General features: G+C 40.0%; 1 protein-coding gene across 1 annotated transcript; it reads left to right on the top strand.

Annotated features, from left to right (window-relative positions):
- The first annotated feature begins 676 nt into the window (after positions 1-676).
- On the top strand, positions 677-23,207 carry pak2b (p21 protein (Cdc42/Rac)-activated kinase 2b). The gene is made up of 15 exons (XM_061887749.1): positions 677-922; positions 5,447-5,770; positions 5,846-5,952; positions 11,892-12,042; positions 12,152-12,183; positions 14,466-14,579; positions 14,653-14,785; positions 14,861-14,924; positions 18,826-18,874; positions 18,965-19,077; positions 20,790-20,907; positions 20,985-21,084; positions 21,165-21,361; positions 22,195-22,332; positions 22,413-23,207. Exons 2-15 carry the CDS (start codon positions 5,581-5,583, stop codon positions 22,497-22,499), a joined length of 1,593 nt encoding a protein of 530 aa, XP_061743733.1. The 5' UTR covers positions 677-922; positions 5,447-5,580; the 3' UTR covers positions 22,500-23,207.
- The last annotated feature ends 899 nt before the right edge of the window (positions 23,208-24,106 follow it).

The following is a 24,106-nucleotide window of genomic DNA, read 5'->3' as shown; positions in this document are numbered from 1 at the left end:
TGAAATAAGATTTAAATTTGATTCTACAAATTTTCTAGATTTGCCAGAATATTTTTTTATTTATTTTAATCATAAATTTGAAGAAATATTTCACAAATATTCTTTATCCAAAAAACAGAAGCTAAAATGAAGAATTGAATCAAAATATATTTATTATTCTTTACAATAAAAAACAATTAAAAATGTACTTGAACATTGATTTAAATTGTCAGGAAAGAAGAGGAAGGAATTTAAAAGGTAAAAAGGTATATGTGTTTAAAAATCCTAAAATCATTTTTAAGGTTGTTTTTTTCTCTAAAGTTGTCTTTCTGAAAGTTATAAGAAGCAAAGTAAAAAAAACAAAAACATTTATTTAAACAAGTGAGGACCAAGTCTTTAAATTATTTTCTTGGATTATCAAATTCTATTTGAGTTTGTCTCTCTTAGCGAGACCAGTTTGCTAGTAAATAAATAAAATTAAAAAAATAGAGGCAGCTCACTGGTAAGTGCTGCTGTTTGAGCTATTTTTTAGAACAGGTCATTGGGCGACTCATCTGGTCCTTACGGGCTACCTGGTGCCCGCGGGCACCGCGTTGGTGACCCCTGGTGTAGAATTATTGTTATTTTTGCCTGGAGCACGTGACAAATACTTGGTTAAAAAAAAAATGCAAATGAAGGAAGTGACGTAATCCAGGCGCATGCGCCGACCGACCGTGTCTTCCGGTACCGACCGTGTAGTGACAGGGCCCCTAAAAAAGAAAGGAAAAAAGTTGCACTGTAAATAGTTGCCACTTTGGATTTATAACTTTTTTTTTTTTTTTTTTTTCTATAAATAAACACCGAGCTGTCGTCAATTCAAATGAAGTGCCCTTCTCAAATGTACAGAACATTTTTCTTTTTTTCATAAGCAAACATCGTGGGATCGAAGTTGTTTTAAGCTCCGGTAAGAGTCACACAACAACCGTTAAGCTCACAGTAAAAAATGTTTATCCCGTAACTATGTGCAAATGTTGAATTATCTGATAAAAAAAAATGTTCTTATAACAGACAAGTTGCCATTTTAACCCACTTTGGCCAAAATGAGTGGCTATGCTAACGTTAGCTTCAAGCTAAGTGTTTATTGAGGCTGAATGTTGGCTTTTAGTTAGCGTCGTTGTTGGCCAAGTAGTGAATGTGGAGCTTTAGCACACTTAAGGACAAACTGCAGCAAAAGTGTCTTCTTGGTGGTGAGCACACACCAAAGTAGCGGATGCTAGGCTAGCCGCCCCTGATGGAAACAATGAAGGGCAAAGTGTGGCTCACAGGAGCTCTGCAAGTCTATCAGGTTCAAAAATGTTACTTATGTTATAGGGCTGGGCGATAAGGCCTTTTTTTAATATCTCGATTATTTAGGTCATATTACGATACACGATATATATCGCGATATTTTGCCAAAGCCTTGAATGAACACTTGATGCATATAATCACAGCAGTATGATTATTCTATGTGTCTACATTAAAGGCCTCCTGAAATCCACTACTACCGACCATGCAGTCTGATAGTTTATATATCAATGATAAAATATTAACATTGCAACACATGCCAATATGGCCGTTTTAGTTTACTAAATTGCAATTTTAAATTTCGCGCGGAAGTATCATTGTAAAACGTCGCGGTATGATGACGCGTGTGCGTGACGTCACGCATTGTAGAGGACATTTTGGTCCAGCACCATTCACAGCTATAAGTCTTTTTTCATCGCATAATTCTACAGATTATGGGCATCTGTGTTGCTGAATCTTTTGCAATTTGTTCAATTAATAATGGAGACGTCAAAGAAGAAAGATGTAGGTGGGAAGCGGTGTATTGCGGCCGCCTTTTGCAACACAAACACAGCCGGTGTTTCCTTGTTTACATTCCCGAATGATTACGGTGAAGCTTTACTACGAAACAGAGCGGTCAAGCGAACATGGTTCCCTACTACATGAGTCGGCTCTTACTGTAGACATGAGCGGAGAGCTTGCGTCGTTCCTCCTGCACCTGTCAAAGAGGCAGCTGCGGACTCTCATGCCTCCTCCCACCGGCCGCCCCCGACCGTCGGATGCTTCCGCCGTCGAGGAGGGAGAAAAGAAAAATCTCAATCCAGCCCCAACGGCTGCTTTCGCCTCGTCGAGAAACATGGATTCCCTCGGAGACACTGGCGGTCACCACACCCGTGGCCACACCCCTCCGACTTTCAGGTTGTACAGGTACGACCATATAATCTCACTAAAACACTAGTAACACAATAAGCAGATAAGGGATTTTCCGGAATTATCCTAGTAAATGTGTCTAATAACATCTGAATCGCTCCCACTGCCCTCGTCTTTTTTTTTTTTTCTAGTCCTTCACTCTCACTTTCCTCATCCACAAATCTTTCATCCTCGCTCAAATTAATGGGGAAATCGTCGCTTTCTCCGTCCGAATTGCTATCGCTGCTGGTGGCCATGGTTGTAAACAATGATGTGAGGAGCTCTGCAATCCGTGACGTCATGCGCACATCGTCTGCTACTTCCGGTACAGGTAAGGCTTTTTTATTAGCAAAATGAGATTTTCTTATTTAAACGGGGATAGCAGGTCTATTCTATGTGTCATACTTGATCATTTCGAGATATTGCCATATTTTTGCTGAAAGGATTTAGTAGAGAACATCGAAGATAAAGTTCGGAACTTTTGGTCGCTGATAAAAAGCCTTGCCTGTACCGGAAGTAGCAGACGATGTGCGCGTGACGTCACGGGTTGTGGAGATCCTCACATAGTTTACAATCATAGCCACCAGCAGCTGGAGCAATTCGGACCGAGAAAGCGACGATTTCCCCATTTAATTTGAGCGAGAATGAAAGATTTGTGGATGAGGATAGTGAGAGTGAAGGACTAGAAGAAGAAAAAAAAGGCGAGGGCAGTGAGAGCGATTCAGATGTTATTAGACACATTTACTAGGATAATTCTGGAAAATCCCTTATCTGCGTATTGTGTTACTAGTGTTTTAGTGAGATTATATGGTACCTGAAAGTCGGAGGGGTGTGGTGACCGCCAGTGTCTCCGCTGGGAGGAGGTAATAGTCCGCAGCTGCAGGAGGACGCAAGCTCCGCTCAGGTCTACGGTAAGAGCCGACTTATCAGCACAATTTTCTCACCAAAACTTGCCGGTTGACATGTGGCAGGGAACCATGTTTGCTTGACCGCTCTGTTCCATGGTAAAGCTTCACCGTCATCTTTCGGTGAATGTAAACAAGGAAACACCAGCTGTGTTTGTGTGGCTAAAGGCGGCCGCAATACACCACGTCCCACCTACATCTTTCTACTTTGACTCCTCCATTATTAATTGAACAAATTGCAGAAGATTCAGCAACACAGATGTCCAGAATACTGTCTAATTATGCGATTAAAGCAGACTACTTATAGCTTGGATCAGGCTGGAAAAAAATGTCCGTTACAACCGGTGACGTCAAACGCACACGTCATCATACGCGCCATCGTACCGCAACGTTTTCAACAGGACACTTCGCGGGAAATTTAAAATTGCAATTTAGTAAACTAAAAAGGCCATATTGGCATGTTTTGCAATGTTAATATTTCATCATTGATATATAAACTATCAGTAGGCCTTTAATACATGCTCATTTTAAACTTTCATGTAGAAAGGGAACCCACAACTAAGTAAATTTTCCAAAACTGTATGTATTAAACAGTTATTAAGCAGTGGCACGAATATTCATGTCATTTCCAAAACAGAAAGTGCAAGATTGTCAGAGACATTTTAAAACAAGCTATGAGTGCACTTTTGTGCATGATGTCACTAAGATGACATATCAAAACAACACTAAATTAAAGTGCACTTTTTGTACAGAACGCCACTACAATAGTTTAAAACAAATAAAGTGCACTTTTGTGCATGATGTCACACAAGATATTTCAATAAGTGTCAAATAAAAATGAGCTGCATAATAGGAAATCAAATAATGTTTGTCCCTCGCTATGTGGTAGGTTCCTGCGGACATTATCTCCTTTTGTTGTTGACTAGTTTTTTCATACAGTGTTGATCTGGAAATGTTTGCATCTGCATTTTGATGGTGTGGGCGTGTGGCACCGAATGGAGATTTCGATATGTGGAGTAAGCACTCTTCATTCTCCAGCAGGTGACTTTTCAAATGATTCTACATATTAGCAGTAATGCTATTTTTTGTAGGAACACATTTGCCCCACCCTTGACAAACTACAGTTGTCTATTCGACATATTCCCACTTGAAGCCAAACCACCCCCAGACGATGGACCCCCTGTTGTTTTTCTTGGGAATTAATTCTTCCTTCATTTGTCACCAGATTTGCACCTTCTTTCTCTCGTATTACCACACGCATGGCTCCGCTAGCATCACAGCTAACGTTACCCATGCTGCTACGTCTCTGATCCGCGAGTGCGTATACGTATGTGATGTACGACATGACAGTATGTGGCTTATATGAGAAGGTGCGCTTGCTGTGTGTGAGAAGTAGACACAAAAAGGAGTGGGGAAAGCCTGTAGTGTAATGCCAGCAGCTAAAAGCAGCTGCGATAGAACGTATCCTCGAATATCACAATTAAGTCATTTGCTATATTGCAAATGACTAAATTGACAAACCCGCGATATATCAAGTATATTGATATATCGCCCAGCCCTAATTTGGAGCCACAAAACCTATTTGATCTCCATAATAAAGTTAACGTTCTCTTTAACGTACTTTTTTCCACCCTATTTTGCATGTTTTTTGTTACCGGTTTCTTTACTAGTTTTTCCCCATTGTCTCCCTATAATCCCTACTGAACTAAAACTGAACTGGCTACAAAATAAACAAAAACTGAATGCTGGACGACAGCAAAGACTTACTGTGGAGGAAAAACGTCATCCACAATGCACATCATTGTTGTTTCTTTGTTGTTGCTATTTTTGTACTACAACATGTTATTTGATCTTGTTGTACTGCATTGTAATCTTTTTGTTTTGTGGTGCCTTTTCCTGTTTTATCGACAATTTGTTGGCTCGCTGCATCACTCATCTTTACTTTCTCTTCTTACTCCATGCAAAGAATCAATCAATCGTGAGACTACAAGATGGCGCTACCAAACATAATAGTTGCCACTGTTACCTGATTGGCTGTAAGCGTGTCACTCCCACCAATCAGTGAGCACTTCCTGGGATGCCAGAGCTTTCTTCTGCCACATAACAAAAAAATATTATCAGACGTTTTATCAAACGCATTTTTTTTATTGCTAATGTCGATTGCGATTTATGTTGATATCATTTTATTGCCCGGCCCTAATTTTACCACTAATTTGTTTCTGTTCAGCCACACTATCCTCTTGTCGTCGTTTCCCGTTTCTCATAATAACAATAGTATTTTATTGAGGCTAAAATAGCACATGTATACATATATATACGCAAATAGCATTTATTGTGTGTTTTTTCCACAGGCTTTGTCAATCTTTTGCATTGACATCGTCTTCATGCTGATGTGATCCTCCCTTTCCTGGTGCCGCGCTGTCCATCCTCTCCGCCCACTACCGTGTTGTCCCCCTGTCGCCAGTCTTGCCGAGAACGCGGAGCAATGTGCGACAACGGCGACCCCGAGGACAAGCCCCCCGCCCCTCCGGTCCGAATGAGCAGCACTATCTTCAGCACAAGCTCGGGGAAGGACTCCCTGTCGGCCAACCACAGCTCCAAGCCGCTGCCGTCTGTGCCCGAGGAGAGGAAACCTCGCAGCAAGATCATCTCCATCTTCTCCGGCGCGGAGAAAGGTGAGCAGAAGCATTTGCGCGCCAAAAGGGAAAGTCACCCTGTGGTCGATTTTAACCTTTCCAATGTTCATTCAGGCGGAAGAAAGAAGGATCGAGACAAAGAGCGACCGGAGATCTCTTCGCCTTCCGACTTTGAGCACACAATACATGTTGGCTTTGACGCTGTCACGGGGGAATTCACTGTGAGTGATGCTTTCTCTCCACAAAATCGTTTTCCTATACATTAAACATGTACATTTCCAAACAATTATTCCCATAGGAATTAATAGGAAAATGTATTTGTTCCAGGTAGGGCTGTGCGAAATGGCTAAAAACTTTCTCGCAATATAATCAATCAATCAATCTTTATTTATATAGCCCTAAATCACAAGTGTCTCAAAGGGCTGCAAAAGCCTCAACGACATCCTCGGTTCAGAGCCCACATAAAAGTGAGCAATCAAAAATAAGGAACATTTTTATTTAAAGGCCTACTGAAATGAGATTTTCTTATTCAAACGGGGATAGCATGTCCATTTTATGTGTCATACTTGATCATTTTGCGATATTGCCATATTTTTGCTGAAAGGATTTAGTAGAGAACATCCACGATAAAGTTCGCAACTTTTGGTCGCTAGTAAAAAAGCCTTGCCTGTACCGGAAGTAGCAGACGATGTGCGCGTGAGGTCACGGGTTGTGGAGCTCCTCACATCTGAACATTGTTTACAATCATGGCCACCAGCAGCGAGAGCGATTCGGACCGAGAAAGCGACGATTTCCCCATTAATTTGAGCGAGGATGAAAGATTTGTGGATGAGGAAAGTGAGAGTGAAGGACTAAAAAAGAAAAAAAAAAAAACTAGGGCAGTGGGAGCGATTCAGATGTTATTAGACACATTTATTAGGATAATTCTGGAAAATCTATTATCTGCTTATTGTGTTACTAGTGTTTTAGTGAGATTATATGGTCGTAACTGTACAACCTGAAGGTCGGCCCCGCACCTTTCTTCAGCACTAGTCGACGGGTGGTGGCGATGCCCATCTCTGCCCTTCGCAAGGGATCCTCTTCGAAAAACGATCTTTCGAACTAATTGCTGCATAATACACTGTACTTTGTGTGTGTGGTCCAATTCAACCGTGTTCGCCTGACATCTCTGTTCCATAGTAAAGCTGGACTGTCATCTTTCGGGAATGTAAACAATGAAACACCGGCTGTGTTTGTGTTGCTAAAGCCGGAAATACACCGCTTCCCACCTACAGCTTTCTTCTTTGACGTCTCCATTATTAATTTAACAAATTGCAAAAGATTCAGCAACACAGATGTCCATAAAACTGTCGAATTATGTGATCAAAACAGACGACTTATAGCTGGGAACGGTGCTGGAACAAAATGTTCTCTACAATGTGTGACGTCACGTGCACGCGTCATAATACCGCGACATTTCAGCATGATACTTCCGAGCGAAATTTAAAATTGCAATTTAGTAAACTAAACCGGCCGTATTGGCATGTGTTGCAATGTTAATATTTCATCTTTGATATATAAACTATCAGACTGCGTGGTCGGTAGTAGTGGGTTTCAGTAGGCCTTTAATATTATAATCCCCTCATCCAGCAAGGCAGATAGGAAAGGAAATGTGAACCCAACCACTTATACAATCAATGTGAACATAATTCTAAAATCACAAACACGTAAAGGGAAACTGAACTTTATTTGGAATTTTGGGAAATGTTCACAATCTTTATGAGAGACAAGAACAAGTATGTCTTTTTTGGGGGGAGGGGATTTTTAAAGATAAACGCTAATGGGAGTCACCGTTGTAGCCTTCAAAGCCCTCTAAAACAACTTCAAAACCCTCCAACGTTGTATATACACACTGCATGTCTATATATAATATAGTAACAGACTCATTCATAACAATATGTCATATGTACACTATTCACTGTATTTTGGTCATTTTTAATAATTGATTTCTATTTCAATCGCAGCACACTTCTGTCAACAAATGTGTGTTCGTACTTACAGAAACAAACACGAGTGTGTTGTACTCATGAAAGACTTGGTAATAGACAACAAAGATCACAATTTTTGGACAAATGAGGAAACAAACACGTGTGTTGTACTCATGACAGTCTTGGTAATAGACAACAAAGATCACAATTTTTTGAAAAATGAGGACTCCCAACTTTATCTTTTTGAAGCTGAATATACGGAAGATGAACTATCCCTTATAAAAACGAGCACAGAGAGTGACTGAGACGTTGGAGCAGACGTAAGCCGAGAGAGTGAAGTTGGCGTGACTTGAAGTTGTAAACGTGGAACTTGAAGCCAAGCTATTTCAACATGGATTGCTTACCCAAATAAACCGGAAAAACTTTTGCCCAGCTGGACCAAACAGACAAGTGAGTCATTTTAATACCGATTATTGTACACGCAGCACATCATGCGTGTTAGTACAACTACAGCTGTTTGGCAAACACTGTACAAACAAAACATGGATTGTGAGCTCATACTTTACAGATACTGTAATATGATTAACGTTTTTCAGTCATTAAGATTGGTATCAAATCTCATTGTGTTGTGCAATACAAACTCAAACGCGTTTCGTGGTGACGTAGAAGCTAGCTTGCCTATTTCTGGAGTGAGCTTTTACGGCGAATACCGAAGCATAATGATGTTTTACTACACAGGAAAAATAGTCCCTTACTGTTCGCTCTTACAATAACAATGCCGCTACAGTTTGTTTATTTACAACATAGCTAGATAGATTGATTGTTAGATAGATAGTACTTTATTGATTCCTTCAGGAGAGTTCCCTCAGGAAAATTAAAATTCCAGCAGCTGCGTACAGAATTGAGATCGAATTTAAAAAGTAAATAATGGGGGTATAAATGGAAACAAAATAGAAAAATATTACAATAAAAATAAAAAGCAACAATGAGAATGAAAATATAACAGTAAAATAAGAATATAACAAGAGAAACTAGGCAGTAGAGACCATGTTATGAAAAAGTATTACACTGTTATTGTTTTGCATCTCCTGTCATCCTAGTACCCCCCCCGCCCCCCGCCCCAGAGAGAAGTTGTACAGTCTAATGGTGTGTGGGGCAAAGGAGTTTTTGAGTCTATCAATCCTGCATTTGGGATGAAGCAGTCTAGCACTGAACAGGCTCCTCTGGCTACTGATAACGCTATGGAGAGGGTGACTGGCTTCATCCAGGATGCTCACTAGTTTTTCCACAGTCCTCTTCTCTGCCCCCGTCACCAGTGAGTCCAGTTTTAGTAGAGCCGGCCCGCCTGATCAGTTTCTCAAGTCTGGAGCTGTCCTTCTTAGATGTACTGCCCCCCCAGCACACTACCATGTAGTACAGAACACTGGCAACCACAGACTGGTAGTACATCCACAAGAGTTTTTTTTACAGATGTTGAAGGAGCTCAGCCTCCTCAGGAAGTACAGCCTTTCCTGTACAAGTGGTCCGTGTTAACAGTCCAGTCCAGCTTCTTGTCCACCCACACCCCGAGGTACATGAACGAGTCCACGGTCTGTACCTCGACTCCCTCGATCACAATAGGTTGTGACCTTGGACTCGACCTCCCAAAGTCAATGACCAGCCCCTTGGTCTTTGACGGATTGAGCTGCAAGAGGGTCCTGTGGCACCAGACAGCAAAGTCCCTCACCAGGCTCCGAAACTCCTCCTCTCTGCCGTCCCTGATGCACCCAACGATGGCTGTGTCATCCGAATGACACAAGTATTGTTGACAGTGTTTATATACATGTTTTTAAGTGATTTAGAGACAGAATCAATTGCTCTCATTACCTGCATTGCATCGCTAAGTTAGAATGCAAAAGAAAACCCAAGAACGTTTGTTTTCTTGTCACTCATAATGATTGTGAAAGGGAAAAAAATGCAGTTCCCCTTTAAGAATACCCTCTTAAAGTTAAGGCGCAAAAAATAGGAATGTGTAAGAAATCCTTAATAAAGTGGAACAAATTAGTGCAGTGTGAAAATAGTCCATTAAAAAAAATCCAGAAACCTGACATACCGTTGAGGAGACTCGTCCTGTTTTATCGACAGGAGACAACAACATGGCGCAACCAAACTTGATCGTGTTATCTGATTGGCTGTGAGCATGTCAGTCCCACTAATCTGTGACCACTACTCCGTTGCTAGGGTACAAGAGACTTAGTGTCTTTTTCAGGCAACCAACCTTGCTTGGCAATTTCAGTTTTCTTCTGTAGAAAAAAAATATATCTATAAAGAACGTTTTATCGAACACTTTTTGAAAATTCATATCAATTACGAGTATCTTGGTATACAGTATATTGATATAATTTTATCGCCCAGCCTTACTTCTGTGAACATTCCCCTGTTATATATGTTTAATTCAAGATTTAATAGTATTACGCTTCCTCACAGACATGATAGCGTAGCTAAATAAGCCTGCCTGAATATCCACACCCACCTCTTTGGAAAAAAAAAAAAGACGAGCTTCGCTACACATCTTGAAATAAAGTTTTGCTTCCACTCCGTCAGTCAGCTACAGACAGATAAAGTCAATAGGCTAATTAACCTAATAGTATGGTAAAATGTAATGTTAGCACTGTAGTTTACATACAGTAGCTACGTTAGTGTTGCTAACATTTTAAAAGATGTTAACTGCTATCAATAAAAAGCAAAAAACATAGATTGCATATACTCAACCCTAACTTTGAAGTTGAGTGAGGAAAGGTGGCTGAGTGTTCCCATCAGAGACGTGCACATGATTATAGAGGGGCAGGGGCTTAAAGTCAGAAAAAGGGCAGGAATTTTTTTTTTGTTCCTGGAAATTAATGTAAAATTAAATTTGCTAATAGGAAGCTAACTACTTAGCTGTGTGTCCTTTGTAGGTAAAAGTGATTGCCATTTCTTTTGTGGCAACAAGTTATTGTCATAATGAGTTAATTCACATTATCATAGGCTTGAAGACATGAAAAGCAACAAAACACTGGTTTATTATTAGGCTATTTATTGTTAAAGATAAGCAATTTAATATTGAACATTGAACAGTGCAACATGAACTTCGAAAAAATAAATAAATAAATACCCAAATGAAAAAAAAACTTCAATGTGAAAATCTGTCATTCTTCCTTTAACTTGATGAAAACACCATCAAGTAGTAACTTATGGCCTTTCTCACTTAATGCTCGGACTAAACAACTGAAACGCAATACAACTTTATATCTAAACCTCTACTATGAGAGAAATGTGATCCACCGTAAACACAGTGAATTTTATTTTGAAAATTAACCCGGGTTTTATTTTGTATTTTGTACACTACTTCTTCTCCCGCATGATCCGCTCTGCTCTGTGTGGAGTTGATGTGCCATGCTCAATTGATGCGCTGTGCTCCGACATCCTGCAAAAACAGAAGCTGACACATTGAATAATACAATAATACAGCGTTTTTTCTGAAAAATTACCCATATTAGATGCTGAATAAGTGGACGGCGACTACACCATAACTCACAGGTTCAAGTTGCTCCACTGTCAGGTCTCCTCAGGCCGCAGTTGGCTCTCTCTCCTCTCTCTCACTCACTCACTCACTCGCCCTCTCTCTCTCTCTCTGGCGGAAGCGCAGGCTCAAACAACCCGGTATTACAAGAAAACGTGGAGTTTTTGTACCGCTGTTTTTTTGTTTTGTTTTATTTTTTTACATCCCTAACAGGAATTTATTAATGCTGTTTAAAGAAAAAAGAAAAAAAAAAACACACACATAGGCAGAGGGCACTTTTTAAGACCAGGCAAAAAAGGGCAGGGGCTCAAGCACCCATAGGGCCCTATGTGTGCACGTTCCAGGTTCCCATAAAGACAAGCAGCTCACTTCTTAATGTTTGATCTTTATTAGCAAAACATAGTTAGCATGCTAACAGTTAGCATGTGTCAACAACCAAGTTATAAGACTCTGAGGTTTACACCTGCAATAATTAGCTTTAAAAGTTAGCATGCTAATGATAGCACTACTCTGCTCTTTTGCTTATTTGGGTTGTAATCAGATCTTTCCTCTCTGCCCTCACTAGTACGCTTCCAGGGTAGCACCCCACACACGAGAAAAGGCAAAGAAAGTCTGGGTGACCGTGTGTCATTTGAAAGCGTTGTGTTCCTAGGGCATGCCGGAGCAGTGGGCACGACTACTGCAGACCTCAAACATCACCAAGTCGGAGCAGAAGAAAAACCCGCAGGCGGTGCTAGACGTCCTCAAGTTCTACGACTCCACAGGCAACGGCCGACAGAAGTACCTCAGCTTCTCTTCTTCCGGTACGCGTGGCCCACATTGCACAATCACCCAAAAGTGGTTTGTGAAAGACCGCAGCGTCTGTCTGTTGCCATCTCGTTGTGAAACATACTTTGTGGTTTGTATTGACAGAAAAAGAAGCATTCACTCCAGGGCCACAGTCTGTAAGTACCTCAAGTACATTTGCATTTTATCAGAAGATTGCCCGGATATGATTTGATGTATCAACTAGAGATGGGGATTTCCAGTCATGCCAACATGTACACAATATTGCACATTTTTACTTTATTGGTGTATTGTGCAGATATAGTTTTAAAATGTAATTGTATGTTTAATGTAATCTGGCTTCCTCCCACCTCCAAAGACATGCACCTGGGGATAGGTTGATTGGCAACACTAAATTGGCCCTAGTGTGTGAATGTGAGTGTGAATGTTGTCTGTCTGTCTGTGTTAGCCATGTGATGAGGTGGCGACTTGTCCAGGGTGTACCACGCCTACTGCCCGAATGCGGCTGAGATAGACTCCAGCGACCCCAAAAAGGCACAAGCGGTAGGAAATGGATGGATGGATGTCTGAAGCATGGATTATGCGTCCAAAGTGCGACCCGGGGGTCATTTGCCACTTGTCCTTGACTCTATTTTTTTTTAATGGCCAGTGGTACTTTAAAGGGAAAAAACTGCAAAAAGCATCATGTAAAAAAAAAAAAAAAATTTATAAATAAGAATATCAATGTGACTGTAGGGGTGTACTGAAGGTTGGCAGGTCTAAATTTCCTCTCTCTCGCTCTCTCTCTATATACATACATACATATGTCTGTGTGTGTGTGTGTGTGTGTGTGTATATATATGTGTATATATATGTATGTATGCATGGATATATATATATATATATGTATATATATATGTATGTATATATATATTTATGTATGTATATATATGTATGCATATTATATATGTATGTATATTGATGTATATGTTTGTGTATATATGTATTTATATATATATATTTAAAATATATAAGTATGTATGTATATATATATATATATATATATGTATGTATGTATGTATGTATGTATATGTGTGTATATATATGTATCCATATATATATGTGTGTATATATATATATATATATATATATATATATATATATATATATATATATATATATATATATATATATATGTATGTATATGTGTATGTGTATATATACTAGGGTTGTAACGGTACACAAAATTTTCGGTTCGGTACGTACCTCGGTTCAGAGGTCACGGTTCAGTTCATTTTCGGTACAGTAAGAAAAAAACAAAATATACATTTTTTCATTACTTATTTAACAAATTTGCTAAATCTTCCACCAAAAGTAATTTTCTTAGTGGAATATTTGATGTGAAGTAATCGGAAACTTGGATAGGTCAATAATTCATAATAACATTGATTTTGATTCAATATTATGTCTTAAACAATGACAGTTTGAAAGAAAAAAAAAACAGTTTTGTTTTATGAGTAAACGTTGCAAGTTTTTCTAAATTACATTTAGCCTTTAAGATTTTTTATTTAACTTTTGTTTATGTTTTTGTTTATTTTAATAGTATTTTTAGAATGTGCCGTGGGCCTTTAAAACATTAGCTGTGTGCCGCAAATGGCTTCCGGGGCACACTTTTGAAACCCCAGCTATAGATAATAAAAAATTAAATCTGATTAATCAAAGGATAAACAGCAGAGCCTGGCGACGCATGCGCGTTTATCATAACTCTCTCGCTCTCTCTGTCTCTGCCCCGCCCTCACGAATATTAACGCTGTGTGCACCACTTTTTTTTTTTTTTTAACCCCTTCTTAACCCTGAACGTACTTTGAAAATACACACAACCATAACTTAAAATGCTGGACATTCGAGGCATTTAAGAAACTCCACCTGGACAGCTCCGCAAAGAGGACATATCCCATGAAAAGACGAGGTGTGGTCAGTCTATCATAGCCCAGTCGTTGCTAGCATGCCGTGTGTTGTTGTTTTTTTGATTGATTGAAACTTTTATTTGTAGATTGCACAGTACAGTACATATTCCGTACAATTGACCTCTAAATGGTAACACCCCAATAAGTATTTCAACTTGTTCAAGTCGGGGTCCACGTAAATTAATTCATGGTGCCTCGGTGTGCATTGTTTACACAACGTGCGGTGCGCTACTTATATGTCCGTGTCGTTCGGTTCACCTGCAAACCGAACCGAAACCCCCGTACCGAAACGGTTCAATACAAATACACGTACCGTTACACCCCTATGTGTGATGTATATATATGTATATATTTTTTTTTTTCACATATTCATGCATTTAAGATACAATACATGATGCTTATGTGCTTGATGACAGCAACTCTTAGTGTTTACTTGCACTATACTGTATATGTTTTCCTCATGTAAGTCATGTCTTTTGGTGCTTCTCATCCAGCCCCTCAAAAAAGGCGCTGAGCCCACATCTCCGACTATCAAAGACATTGACGACGACGACGACGATGAAGCCCCGCCTCCCGTTGTGGCTCCCAGACCGGAGCACACAAAGAGCGTAAGCCGCAGACACAGCGGATGAATAAGAACGTATTTCTCTACGGCGATACAAACGTTTTTATCGTGACCAGGTGTACACTCGCTCCGTCATCGACCCCATCCCCGCCCCTAGCCCGAGCACGGACGGCGACGCGGCGTCCAAGGCTGTGGACCGACAGAAGAAGAAGGGCAAGATGTCAGATGAGGAGATCATGGACAAACTGAGTAAAGTTTCATGCACATTGCAACACATACTAAGTCTAGATTTACTTATATAGCTCCTCTATTTATGGCCTGCAGGAACTATAGTCAGCATCGGAGACCCCAAGAAGAAATACACCCGATATGAAAAGATTGGACAGGGGTGAGTGTTATTTTGTCGTACTTTTAACACAATGTAGACAGGATAATTACCTTAAGTACTGTAATTGTAATTATAGCCGATAGTTAGTTTAAATATTTGCGTAATTGGCAAAGAGAGTTTGATGTTATTTGAACACAGGCGAGTAGGGTTGTACAGTCGATCGGTACTAAGAAACTATCGCAGTACTAATGAATTGCACGATACAGCCTTTAAAAATACCGGTCCTTTTTTTCCATGCCATGATGGCGCCACTGTGGTGACGTTGGTAATGTGAGCCGTGAGCATGTCACCACCAACACACGCACATAGCACTTACAAGTGGAAACAGTGTGGAGAAATAAGAAGGAAAATTTAAGTATTTTGGCTCCAAACCTAACGGTATAGTTGTGGCGGCATAGCTCAGTTGGTAGAATGGCCGTGCCAGCAACTTGAGGGTTCCAGGTTCGATCCCCGCTTCCGCCATCCTAGTCACTGTCGTTGTGTCCTTGGCACTTTACCCACCCGCTCCCAGCGCCACACACACTGGTTTAAATGTAACTTAAAAATTGGGTTTCACCATGTAAAGTGCTTTGAGTCGCTCGAGAAAAGCGCTATATAAATATAATTGACTTCACTTCACAGCTATAAACAATAACGCTAACATCCATCCACATTCTTTTAGCTACTTTTAAATCATTTATCCTCGCCTCCAGGGAATGGATGAACTATGGTTCTTATAAATATATTCCCTGTAGGACAAGGAATAGCTAAACATGCTTCACCACACACCCTAGGGCAGGGGTCGGGAATCTTTTTGGCTGAGAGAGCCATACAAGCCAAATATTTTTAAAAGTATTTCCGTGAGAGCCATATAATTTTATTTTTTTACACTGAATTCAACTATATGCGTGCATTTTTAAGAAAGACCAACATTTTTAGAGTATAATAGGTCTCTTATTCTTTTTAATAATATTGTTATTCTTAGGCTAACCAACAATAAACAAAACACTTCTTACCATTAATGCGACTTCTTGAACAGGTGCGGTAGAAACCGGATGGATGGATGAAAATGCATGAGAATGTTTATATTCTGAACGTTATTTTTGACACTGTGATTACCAGCGGAATTATTCATTACTTATCGTGTTAAGCAATGTCAGCTAAGATTTATGAGAGCCAGGTGCAGTCATCAAAAGAGCCACATCTGGCTCTAAAGCCATAGGTTCCCTACCCCTGCCCTAGGAGGATAGAATAGCTATCGCTAACAGAAAGCTGGTGCTCCTAAATGTAAACAAACGGGTGGATCTTTACAAATACTGACTGTGATGATACTAAGTACAAAAGCTTGTTAAGCAATGATTGCATGGTTATATTTTTACTATTGCAAAATCTTTTGTGATTTTTTTTATTGTTTATAAACTCAGGAAGTATGTCCCTGCACAGAGGAGAACTTTTAATTATTACCAACATATGACCCTGTAACAACTTAGTAATAGATTGATACCCAAATTTGTAGTAAAGTGTCCAAACAACAGAAGAATAAGCGCTAATTATATTTTAACAGAAGTGTAGATAGAACATGTTACAACATAAAGAAACCAGATATTAGCAGTAAATGAACGAGCTGATTAATAATACATTTTCTCCTGCTTGTCCCTCCATAATTTTGTCGAAGTAATACAATGGGAAATGACACAATATGTTACTGTATATGTCCGCAGCCAAGTTAGGAGCCTTTGTGACCCGTTTGCTTACTTATTACTAAAAGAGAAGATGTCTAGTATCTTATTTAATGCCAAATAGTTCTTTGATTGCAATAATAAAGATATGTTAAATGTATAAGATGTTCTGTTAAAATAAAGCCGATAATGACATTTGTTGTGGTCCCTTTATTCTGAAAAGTATCAAAATACATTTTGCTATTGGGACAACCCTAGGAAAGAGGATACTTCTGAAATGTAAAAATGTTTTTTTATACAACACGTTTTTTTGTTTTGTTTGTTTTTTTTTTCAATTTAATGATTCAGCATCAACCCACCTGTTTTTCCCAGAAAATCCCGCCCCTTTTCAGTCTGGCTGGAAAATGTGTTGTGTTTTTAACCTTAATAAAGGCTTAGTGGCCACATGCGTGGACAAAGCCTTTTAGCTCTTCCATCCATCCATCCATCCATTTTCTACCGCTTATTCCCTTTTTGGGGTAGCGGGGGGTGCTGGCGCCTATCTCAGCTACAATCGGGCGGAAGGCGGGGTACACCCTGGACAAGTTGCCACCTCATCGCAGAGCCAACACAGATAGACAGACAACATTCACACTCACATTCACAGTAGGGCCAAGCTCTTATTTTCAAAATTGTGTACACTATTGAATTGAGGTCTGATGGCCGCTTATGTAGACACTTATATTGCCATCTGGTGAATTTGATTAAAAAAAAAGTGTAAAAATAAGAATTAGCATGTCACTAAACATGAAGTACACGTTTGTTACTTATGGACTAAAAGTACATCATATCAAAAGAGGATTCTTAGTTTTTATTCTAATTAGGGTCCAATAAGCCCAAATAGCAAAGAGAAATAAAAAAAAGCATGTAAACAAACAGCTTAATGCCAGCCAGAGATCCCAGATTTAGCCCAGTGAGTACCGGTATAGGTTGGTTGGTAGAGTGGCCGTGCCAGCAACTTGAGGGTTCCAGGTTCGATCCCTGCTTCCGTCATCCTAGTCAATGCCATTGTGTCCTTGGGCAAGACACTTTACCCACCTGCTCCCAGTGCCACTCACACTGGTTTAAATGGAACTTAGATATTGGGTTTCACTTAACTTCACTACCACAATAACTATATTATGCCCATTACGTCGATCACGAGTTACCAGTCGATCATGGAGGGTGTGTCAGTCGATCGCCAGGTATTAAAAAAATAGACCTAAAAATGAAAGATTATCAATCTTGACCAAGACGTCACTTTCGTCATTTGATTGACATTCACGGCACCCGAGGGTCCTGGCTTTTTATTTCAACAGACTCGCACCTTACCTGCCATCAAAACTCTAGAGACCGACTGCACAGTTCCTATCTTCACAATAAAAGCGCTGCTTCATCCTGTCTGTGCTAACAAAATAAGTGTCTCAGAAAGCTAGTGTGCACAAGCCAGCAAGCTACGGAGTTTTCCGCCAATGTATTTCTTGTAAAGTGTAGAAAAACGAGTATGGAAGCTGGACAAATAAGATGCCAAAAACCAACCACAATCATGTGGTATTGGACAGAAAGGAGGACTTTTTTTCTCCTCCATTTGAAAATGTGGATGTTATCATCACTACTGTCTGATTCCAATCAATGCAAGTCATCAGAATCAGGTAATACACCAATTTATATTCTTGTCTTCATGAAAGAAAGGAATCTATATGTGTTAAACATGCTTCTGTTATCGTTAAACACATTTAGCTTGTTAACAATAACGTCTTTTTCATAAATAAATACATATAAATTCTATATATGAATGAGGTAGATCCCCTCAACTTGGTCAATTGAAAAGTAGCTCGCCTGCAGAAAAAGTTTGGGCAGCCCTGGTATAAATGTAATTTAAATTGAATCAAGTGTGGAGGTTAAATGAGATTAGATTACAAATAAAAGAAAAGAAAAAGAAAGAAAGACAGCTTGCAGACCAAATCCTATAAAAGCCCTTGTTCTTTTATGCTAAAATGCAAATATTGACAGGTTTGCTCAGGTTAATTCAAATGTAGCTACTGCCGTCTTGTGGAGTTATTTGTATCCGGAGGTTGCCTACAGCCACAATAGTTGATACCTATGTTATGAGATTTCACCCGGCAGTTATTTGCATTTGTAGACTCTTTTGTAGCGTTTATTTAAATAATTACTTGGATTATTTGCGTTATTTAATTGCATCATGGTTGGCTCTCCTTTCACAGGGCTTCTGGAACGGTCTTCACCGCCATTGATGTTGCCACAGGACAGGAGGTAATTCAAGTGGCTGATACATGACCTCAATTTAGGTTTTATAATTGTTGAACTTTCAACGTTGTTATTTCCTTTGTTGGCTTTTGGCAGGTGGCCATTAAACAGATCAACCTCCAGAAGCAGCCCAAGAAGGAGCTCATCATCAATGAGATTCTTGTCATGAAGGAGCTGAAGAATCCCAACATTGTCAACTTCCTCGACAGGTGAGGTCCCAACACTTGATCAAAAATATAAACGCGGTTGTTGATATTAGGGTGTCCCGCAGCGGTTTGTTGTTAAGGCGGCCGCCTTAACAACAAAGAGCCCATGATGTAGATGCCCATATCGGCTGTTCAGATTTACTTTACAAAAGAGAAGTGTAGGATACTTCTCTTGTTGCCTTATTGGTATTTTACTTTATAAAAATATATTCATATTATCATTTGGTGCTAAATTAAAGTCTTAAAGGCCTACTGAAACCCACTACTACCGACCACGCAGTCTGATAGTTTGTATATCAATGATGAAATCTTAACATTGCAACACATGCCAATACGGCCGGTTTAGTTTACTAAATTGCAATTTTAAATTTCGCGCCAAAGTATCCTGCTGAAACGTCTCTGTATGATGACGGTTGGGCGTGACGTCACGCATTGTAGAGGACATTTTGTTCCAGCACCCTTCCCAGCTATAAGTCATCTGTTTACATCGCAAAATTCCACAGTATTCTGGACATTTGTGTTGCTGAATCATTTGCAATTTGTTCAATGAATAATGGAGACGTCAAAGAAGAAAGCTGTAGGTGGGAAGGGGAGTATTGCGGCCGCCTTTAGCAACGCAAACACAGCCGGTGTTTCATTGTTTACGTTCCCGAAAGATGACGGTGAAGGTTTACTATGGAACCGAGCGGTCAAGCGAACACGGTTGGATTGGACCACACACACACAGTAAAGTGTATTATGCAGCGATCATTTCGAAAGATCGTGTTTTGAAGAGGGTCCCTTGCAAAGGCAGAGATGGGCATCGCCACCACCCGTCGACTGGTCCTGAAGAAAGGTGCGGGGCCGACCTTCCGGTTGTACAGGTACGATCATACAATATGATCTCACTAAAACACTAGTAACACAATTAGCAGATAAGGGATTTTCCAAAATTGTCCTAGTAAATGTGTCTAATAACATCTAAATCACTCCCACTGTATAGTCTTTTTTTTTTGTTGTCCTTCACTCTCACTTTCGTCATCCACAAATCTTTCATCCTTGCTCAAATTTAATGGGGAAATCGTCACTTTCTCGGTCCGAATCGCTCTCGCTGCTGGTGGCCATGATTGTAAGCAATGTTCAGATGTGAGGAGCTCCACAACCCGTGACGTCACGCGCACATCGTCTGCTACTTCCGGTACAGGCAAGGCTTTTTTATTAGCGACCAAAAGTTGCAAAATGTATTGTCGATGTTCTTTACTAAATCCTTTCAGCAAAAATATGGCAATATCGCGAAATGATCAAGTATGACACATAGAATGGACCTGCTATCCCCGTTTTAAATAAGAAAATCTCATTTCCGTAGGCCTTTAACAAGCTGTTATGCTTCGTACTGCCTCTGCCTCTACTCTGTCAGTACGTCTCTGCTGCAGCACACCCACACAACCATCTTAGTATCTCAGGTAACCAGGACTGTTTAGTGTTTTGTTTTTACTTTACGGAAAAAAATATTGAGATATATATCGTATATTGCCATTCAGCATACAGAGCTGAAAATACAACCAATAATTGTAGGCTTCTTCACGCGACGAAGCTGGCCTACTTCACCACAGTCTGTTCCCCGTCCGTCCGCCCTTCCCCCTGGAGAGACACCACTTTAAATAACAAATATTCTGGGGAAAACACTGAATATGTTTGGAGCACCATGTGACTATTTGTGTGTGTGTGTGTGTCAGTTTCTTGATGGGAGAGGAGCTGTTTGTGGTAATGGAGTACCTGGCAGGCGGCTCGCTCACCGACGTCGTCACGGAAACGTGCATGGACGAAGCCCAGATAGCGGCCGTCTGCAGAGAGGTGCGCTCACAAATACATTTGATGTCCTGAAGTAAATATAACGACAAGTAGTTTAACTCTAATCCTCTGTTTTGTAGTGTTTGCAAGCTTTGGACTTCCTGCACGCAAACCAGGTTATCCACAGAGACATTAAAAGTGACAACGTGCTGCTCGGCATGGACGGCTCCGTCAAGCTCAGTGAGTCGTGCACTTAATTAACGACGAGAAGCTTCATTACGGCGACTAACTGACATTTCTTCCGTTTCTTCAATCTGCAGCTGACTTCGGGTTCTGCGCCCAGATCACTCCCGAGCAGAGCAAGCGCAGCACCATGGTGGGCACGCCCTACTGGATGGCCCCCGAGGTGGTGACTCGCAAAGCTTACGGGCCTAAAGTGGACATCTGGTCGCTGGGCATCATGGCCATTGAGATGGTCGAAGGCGAGCCACCCTATCTGAACGAGAACCCTCTACGAGTAAGTCCTCGCACAGGGGTCGGGAACCTTTTTGGCTGAGAGAGCCATGAAAGCCAAATATTTCAAAATGTATTTCCGTGAAAGCCATATAATATTTTTTAACACTGAATACAACTAAATGCGTACCTTTTTACGTAAGACCAACATTTTTAGGGTATAACAAGTCGGGCGGTATAGCTTGGTTGGTAGAACGGCCGTGCCAGTAACTTGAGGGTTGCAGGTTCAATCCCCGCTTCCGCCATCCTAGTCACTGCCATTGTGTCCATGGGCAAGACACTCTACCCACTTGCTCCCAGTACCACTCGCACTGGTTTAAATGTAAAAAATAGATATTGGGTTTCATAATGTAAAGCACTTTGAGTCACTAGAGAAAAAGTGCTATTTAATTCACTTCTTATTCTTTTTAATAACACTGTTATTCTAAAGCTAACCAATAATAAGTATATTACTTCTTACCATTAATGCGACGTCTTGAACAGGTGCGATAGAAAATGAATGGTTGGAATAAAATGCATGAGAATGTTTTATAATTTGAACGTTTTTTTTTAACACTTTGATTAAAAGTGGAATTAGTCATTACTTATCGTGTTAAGCAGTGTTAGCTCAGATTTATCCGAGAGCCAGATGCAGTCATCAAAAGAGCCACATCTGGCTCTAGAGCCATAGGTTCCCTACCCCTGTCTTAGCACCTTCTATCGGAATTTTTTTAGGCGAGTTGTGGGCTCCACAGTCATGGGCACTAACTGAACTAAAACCTAGCACTCTCCTGGTCTAATTCCACTCCAGTGAGCAAAATCCTGAAATGTGCAGGCTTTTTGCTGTGTGTTGTGCAGGCCTTGTATCTGATCGCCACCAACGGCACCCCTGAGCTCCAGAACCCGGAGAAGCTGTCTCCGGTCTTCAGAGATTTCCTCAACCGCTGCCTGGAGATGGACGTGGAGAGGAGAGGCGGCGGCAAAGAGCTCTTGCAGGTTGGCAACCCTTCCTAGTTCACCGGCTAATAAAGTAATCGTCAAGCTACAAAACTTAGCGAGTGTCTCTTCCCACGCAGCATCCCTTCCTGAAGCTGGCCAAGCCCCTGTCGAGCCTCACGCCGCTCATCCTGGCCGCCAAGGAGGCCATGAAAGGCAATCGTTAGGAAGCCAAGCCCAAACACACACTTTGTCACACAAAAAACAACGCATGTCGCCAACTGTTTGCATTTAGTGTCAGAAATAGGCCGAGCGGGCTTAAAAACGACATAAAAAAGCCAAGAGAAAACCTCACTGTGAAGAAGACCAAAAAATGAAGAGCAGGACCCCTCCGCCCCTACAACACCCGCCATCCCTGATCCAGACGATCTCCGACCTTCTCCGACCAGACAAAGTGCTTCATCTCTCGGTGACACGATAGGACCGGGCTTGTATTCAACTTGCAATGAAGAAGATGCCTCGTTCTAGTTTTGTTTTAATTGTTATCGTTTAATCGACTGCCTTAAACAAACGCAAAAAAAAAAAAAATGTTGCCTAATGTATTGTTGATTTGTCAACCTATGATTTTTACTACCTTTTCTGTGTCATTTTACCTTCTCAGCGTTGTCAGTGTCTTAGCTATTTTGATACTTGAATTTCATACAGGTGTCCCCATTATCACTTTTTAATGAACATTTCATCGGACTGCTTTTCAGTGGATCACAATCAAGATTGTGTCAATGACTTTTTTTAATTTTTATTTCCACACCTGACAGACCTACTGTGCCACATTTAGACCCTATATATAAAAGGTGCACCTTACAGGCAAATTTCAGTTTAGATTGACAGGGTTTATATTTTCCTCTCTATTGTTGATAATAAAAAAATGAAACTTGTATTCTGAGGTATGTTTATAATGTGTGTGAGTGATGACTATTTGTTGACTAGCAATGTTGTTCAAATGATGAAACCTCATCTCCATATCATGTAAATTAGAAACAGCCGTACTTGATGATAGCTTATTTATTTTATTGTTTTATTTCTGCATTTTTAATAAATACTCACATTTTACTGTAGGCAATTACGGATGTCACGGACCGGAAGTTGTTTAAAAACCTTTACTGTGAAAAGTAAACATTACCATATACTATAAATTAGAAACAGTCGTACTTGATATTTTATTGTTTTATTTCTGCATTTTTTTCTTTAGAGAAGGGGTCACCAACCTTTTTGAAACCAAGAGCTACTTCTTGGGTACTGATTAATGTGAAGGGCTACCAGTTTGATACACACTTAAATAAATAGCCAGAAATAGCCAATTTGCTCAATTTACCTTTAATGAATACATCTATAAATATAAAAATGGGTATTTCTGTCTGTCATTCTGTCGTACATTTTTTTTCCTTTTACAAAAGGTATTTTGTAGGGAATAAATGATGAAAAAACACTTAATTGAAAGTTTTAAAAGAGGAGAAAACAGGAAAAAAATGAAAATTTAATTTTGAAACATAGTTTATCTTCTCGTTAAAATTAAAAATTCAACCGAAAAAAAGGAGAAAAAAAGTAGCTAATTCGAATCTTTTTGAAAAAATTTAAAAAACAATTTATGGAACATTATTAGTCATGTTTCCTGATTAAGATTGATTTTAGAATTTTGATGACATGTTTTGAATAGGTTAAAATCCAATCTGCACTTTGTTAGAATATATAACAAATTGGACAAAGCTATATTTCTAACAAAGACAAATTATTATTTCTTTTAGATTTTCCAGAAGAAAAAATTTCAAAGAAATTC

Source organism: Nerophis ophidion, linkage group LG26 (assembly GCF_033978795.1).
Source record: "Nerophis ophidion isolate RoL-2023_Sa linkage group LG26, RoL_Noph_v1.0, whole genome shotgun sequence".
Classification (NCBI taxonomy): Eukaryota; Metazoa; Chordata; class Actinopteri; order Syngnathiformes; family Syngnathidae; genus Nerophis; species Nerophis ophidion.
The sequence above is the reverse complement of the archived record's forward strand: the minus strand, read 5'-3'. Positions and strand labels throughout refer to the sequence as shown.

Coding starts and splice junctions, on each gene's coding strand:
- pak2b (XM_061887749.1), top strand. CDS start 5,581: ATGTGCGACAACGGCGACCCCGAGGACAAGCCCCCCGCCCCTCCGGTC. Junction 20,908..20,984: donor TAGCGGCCGTCTGCAGAGAG/GTGCGCTCACAA, acceptor TCTGTTTTGTAG/TGTTTGCAAGCTTTGGACTT. Junction 21,362..22,194: donor TGAACGAGAACCCTCTACGA/GTAAGTCCTCGC, acceptor TGTGTTGTGCAG/GCCTTGTATCTGATCGCCAC.